Source organism: Bison bison, unplaced genomic scaffold, assembly GCF_000754665.1.
Source record: "Bison bison bison isolate TAMUID 2011002044 unplaced genomic scaffold, Bison_UMD1.0 scf7180017864371, whole genome shotgun sequence".
Taxonomy (NCBI): domain Eukaryota; kingdom Metazoa; phylum Chordata; class Mammalia; order Artiodactyla; family Bovidae; genus Bison; species Bison bison.
The window spans coordinates 12,355,445-12,359,684 of record NW_011494943.1 but is presented as its reverse complement, the minus strand read 5'-3'; the positions used below and the strand labels follow the sequence as shown (position 1 = coordinate 12,359,684).

At 64.0% G+C, this 4,240-nt stretch overlaps 1 protein-coding gene across 1 annotated transcript in view; it reads right to left on the bottom strand.

Annotated features, from left to right (window-relative positions):
- ASPSCR1 (alveolar soft part sarcoma chromosome region, candidate 1) overlaps positions 1 to 4,240 on the bottom strand; it is a 28,734-nt gene that overhangs the window by 3,440 nt on the left and 21,054 nt on the right. The window contains exons 9-13 of the mRNA XM_010856539.1: positions 2,627 to 2,766; positions 2,335 to 2,416; positions 1,896 to 1,962; positions 1,411 to 1,473; positions 841 to 893 (exon numbers count right to left, since the gene is read on the bottom strand). Of these exons, the coding sequence (XP_010854841.1) occupies positions 841 to 893; positions 1,411 to 1,473; positions 1,896 to 1,962; positions 2,335 to 2,416; positions 2,627 to 2,766 (405 nt within the window). The remainder of the gene's footprint in view (positions 1 to 840; positions 894 to 1,410; positions 1,474 to 1,895; positions 1,963 to 2,334; positions 2,417 to 2,626; positions 2,767 to 4,240) is intronic.

Here is a 4,240-nt window from a genome sequence, read left to right as displayed (position 1 = left end):
GCTGCTGCAGAAGGGGGCTGAGAAGGGGGAGTGGGAATGTGGGGAAGCACCCTGTTCCCACCAACCTCGACTCCTTTCCTTGGGAGGCTTCTAGACTCTCTGCTGGTCTGGCCCCATTCCCCCAAGATGGTGGCAGCCCCAGGCAGCAAGCAGATCCCCTTGCCCCAACTCAGACCTCTGCAGGGCCTGCTGGCCATTTAACAAAGGCCAGCCTCTGTTACTAATTAAAATATCTGAAGAGACTTTAAGAGGAAACCATTAGGCCAGAGGGCTGGGGAGGCCCCGGGCTGCTCTCCTGGGGTGAAGGAACAGGACATTCCTCCTGGCTCTGGACTGCAGCCCAGCAGGGCACCGGATCCACACTCCTCACCCTGGGAGCTCTGGGGGCCCCCAGTGCCCAGGGAGGGCCCGCCACGGCATTCCCAGTGGAGGCCATGGGATCCAGGGGACAGAAAGGGGCAGGGCAGCAGGCCTGGCAGCAGCCCCTCCAGTCTACAGCCAAACTTGCCTGGCAGCTGGCACCCCAGGGGCCTCCTGGGCGGCTGGCCACCTGAACTGAGGCCTCTGACCCTTGGTCCTTCAGGGGTCCCCGAGCAGCCCCACGTGCCAGCCCCTTCTCACCCAGATCCAGGGGCAGTCCTGGCTCAAGCCGGCAGCAGCCAGCTGAACAAGCCCATCCCCACTGAAGCAGGAGGCACGAGAGACTGGAAAGCCCCAAAACTGCCTTCAGAGGTGCTCTGGTACAAGTTCAACCCTCAACAAGGCCTTATCATACTTCTAACTGTGGCCTCACCCGCCCTCCCTGGCAACTGTCCCTCCCAGGCTGGCCCCAGACGGTACCTGAAAGAGGGTCAGCGTGTGGTCGTCCAGGATGGTTTTTGGAGGAGCGATGACTGCGGAGAGGTGGTTGTCTGCACCAGGAAGTGCCCTGCCCCTCCCCTCCCCCCATCACCACCCCCACCTTTTGCCCATGCTTGCCCCTACACCCCCGACCCCGCTCCTAGAACAGGCTTGAGTGAGCCGGAGGATTTCTGAAGCAGCCCCCTCAGCTCACATCTCCCTGTCCGTCTCTCGGCTGTTGCAAAAACAGCCAGAAGCTGGGGAGAGGGCCGGGGGCAGACTCACCGCAGGGGAACACCTGACCCCTCAACCCCCCAGATGTGCTCCAGAGGTGGCCAGCAGCTCTCCCTGACACCCCCTCCCCCAGCCCCCACCTCGCCCAGGGCAGGTGGGCAGTAGAGGGCACAGGAGTACTGAGCAGAGCAATGGTCACCCTCCTTCCCCGACTCATGCTCAGGCCCCAGCACAAGACCCACCAGCCCCCGCTGCTGCTTCTGTGGGAAAAGCTACTTCAAGCCCCGACTGAGAGGGACCAGGGCGGCTGAAAGGAGGTCCCAAGGAAGCACTCACACAGGTAGAACGGCAGCTCGGGGTTGCCCAGGTGGCTCCTCACGAAGTCCCGCAAGTCCCCCACTGCAGGAGGAAGGGTGGGTAAGCAGGCACCCCACTCCAGGGCCACCCCCCCTGCAATGGGACAAGCCAGGTCCAACCTCTGTGCAGACCATTCCCCCCAGGTCACGGAGGACCCCACTCAAAACTGGTGGCATGGCTGTCTTTCTTCTAGGTGAGCTGCAGTCCCAGGCCAGAGACCCCGGTACTGGGTGTAGGCGAGCCCATCTTCTCTGTGTGCCCCTCTGTCCCACCAATGCCAGAACAGGTGGGTGCATGAAGGGCACCCAGTCCCAGAGGCACTGCCCAGCTGCTCTGTCAGGCCTCTGGCGAAGAGCCGGCCCCCAGCCCTGTGCCCACTGCCTGCCCCAGAGCCCAGATGGAAAGAGCCTGGAGGGGCTTGCGGGGCCTCCCGCCCTCCTGGCCGCCCAGACGGGGCTGCTTACCGGTCTCGCTGGGGCGGAAGAAGCCCTGCAGGATGTAGCGGTCAGGAAACAGGACCCTCAGGACCACCTAGGCCAGGACAAGCCGGGTTGTCAGCAAGACAGCTGGAGCCCAACCCAGGGAGCCATATCCCTGGGCCCACAGTGGCCAGGCCTCCCCCACACTGGGTTGGCACCCCCTCACCTTGGCTGCCCCCTGAAACTCCTGGCCATGCGCTGGACGCGAGGACCAGACAAGTACCCACGTGCACTTGTGAAAACACAGTGACATTTTTCATCTTAAAACGGGGCTGACTGGTTCATTAACAAACCGCAGCCCTGCCGGCCTGGGCTGAAGTACAGGAGACCATGGCCAGTGGCCTGTGGGCTGCGAGAACCACAGGAGGCCCCAGCGCAGAGCCGTGCGGAGACCGCACCACCCCCAACCCCGCCCCCGGGGTACCTTAGGGTAGCGCTGCAGCTTCTCTTTCATCTGAGCCTCCCTGAAGGCCTTGGTCACCAAGGGCGCTTCTTCTAGGCGCTTCCTGGGGAGGGGGCGGGCAGTAGTGAAGGTCCCAGGTCTCCCCAGCCAGAGCGGAGGCCCACACCAGCTGGACTCGGCTTCTCCCTCAGGCTCTGTGAGCTGCTCCCCCTCACAGGCCCAGACAGGACTAAGCATGCTCTGCCTGGGCCCCCCACCCTCCGAGGTGCTGCTGAGCGCATGGGTGTATCAGAAGGAACCAGGGCACACCCACCGCTCACTCTTGAGTTGGGCCAAGCGTCTTCTGACGTCGTCCACGGTCACCTCAAAGAACTCGTCAGGCAGCTCCGCAGGCCAGGCCTGCAGCAGCACCTCCAGGTCCGGGTGGCACACCACGGGGTCTCGGTCCACCGGCTGAGCAGGCAGAGAGCTCAGCTTATGCAGGGCCCACGAGGGGCCCAGGCTCCCCACCCCGAGGGGCTGGGCTGGCCATGCAGACCCCAGCTGACCCTGTGCTGCCAGCCCCACCTGTCAGCCCGTGGCCAGGCTCCAGGGTGGGGCGTGGGGTGCCCACGCCTCTCCAGGACCAGGGCCCCTCCCCCTAGGCCCATCCACTCAGCAATGACAATGCCGAGACCCTCACCAACAGGGCACAGGGCCCGAGGATCTCAGCGCAGCCAGGTCAGACGGCACCCTGACTATTGGGGGACTTGGACAGTGAATGAACAGCAGCATCTCTGTTCTCATCCTGTCTTCACGGGGGCTCCCCAAGAGCCCCAGGAAGCCACCTGCTATCAGTCTCCCAAAGTGGGGAACAAAACTGGGGAACAGTACCCTGGTCAGGGCCACGTCAGGGATTCCATGGGAGGGGCAGGACAAGTAACAGCCCCTAAATTAGAGGTTTGGCAAAAACCTGCCAGCTGCTGGCCCCATAGCTAGACTGACCCCACCTCCCCTCCCTGGGGGAGCAGTCAGCCCCGCCCTCTGCCCATCGTGGGGACACAGGAAGGGACAGCCTCTCTCCTAATTGGCAGCCAACGGCGACAGAAATTACAAGGCAGGGCTCACTCTGCTTGTGGTGCCTCCGGGTGTGGCCCAACTGACGACGGGGGAAGATACCTTCACGATGCTGAGGCTGCCTACGGAGCCCGGCCAGACGGAAGTATCCTGTGGGGCCCAAGCCAGGTTCTGCCCTCCCTTTCACGGACCGTCCACAAACGTCTGGGGTGAGGCCTCTCTCGCCTCCTGCTCCTGCCTGCCCTCTCCTCCACGCCCCAGCCTTGCACAGGAATCCCACCCTCTGCCTTCGACACCCAGCGCCGGGCTCATCCCTTCCTGTACTCTGGCCCGACCCCAGCCCTGCTGGCTCTGAAAGTCAGACTCACCATCCTGGAGCTGGCCAGTGCACCTGCCAGGTGGCCCAGGGCTGTTCCCCCAGCCACCCCCGAGGCCCTGACTGCCCAGGCCAGCAGGTCTCTGCCATTCCTGAGCGCACAGCTGAGTCACGCCTCGTAACAAAGGGCAGTGGGCTCTCGCCAGGAAGGCCCTCTGATCTCAGGGCATTGGTGGCAGGGTGGTTAGGAAAGACTGGCTGAGGCCCGGGCAGTGGGGTCGGTAGGTGGCTGACCGAGGCCCCTGGGGGTTGCCCCCTCAAAGCCACAACCCTCCTGCAGCCCACAGGCAGTCCACGCCAAGGTTTTTATAACAAGATGCCAGGCGCCAGGCTGCCCCCCACAGCCACGGCGCCTGCATTCCAGAAGGGCCGAACACTCGCCTGGGCTCCTGGGGGAGGGTGAGGGCAGACATGGATGTGCCTGAGCTGGGCACCGCAGTGTCCACAAGTGCCAGGCCCCTGGGCGCGTGAGCAGAGAGCCCATAGGCAACCCTG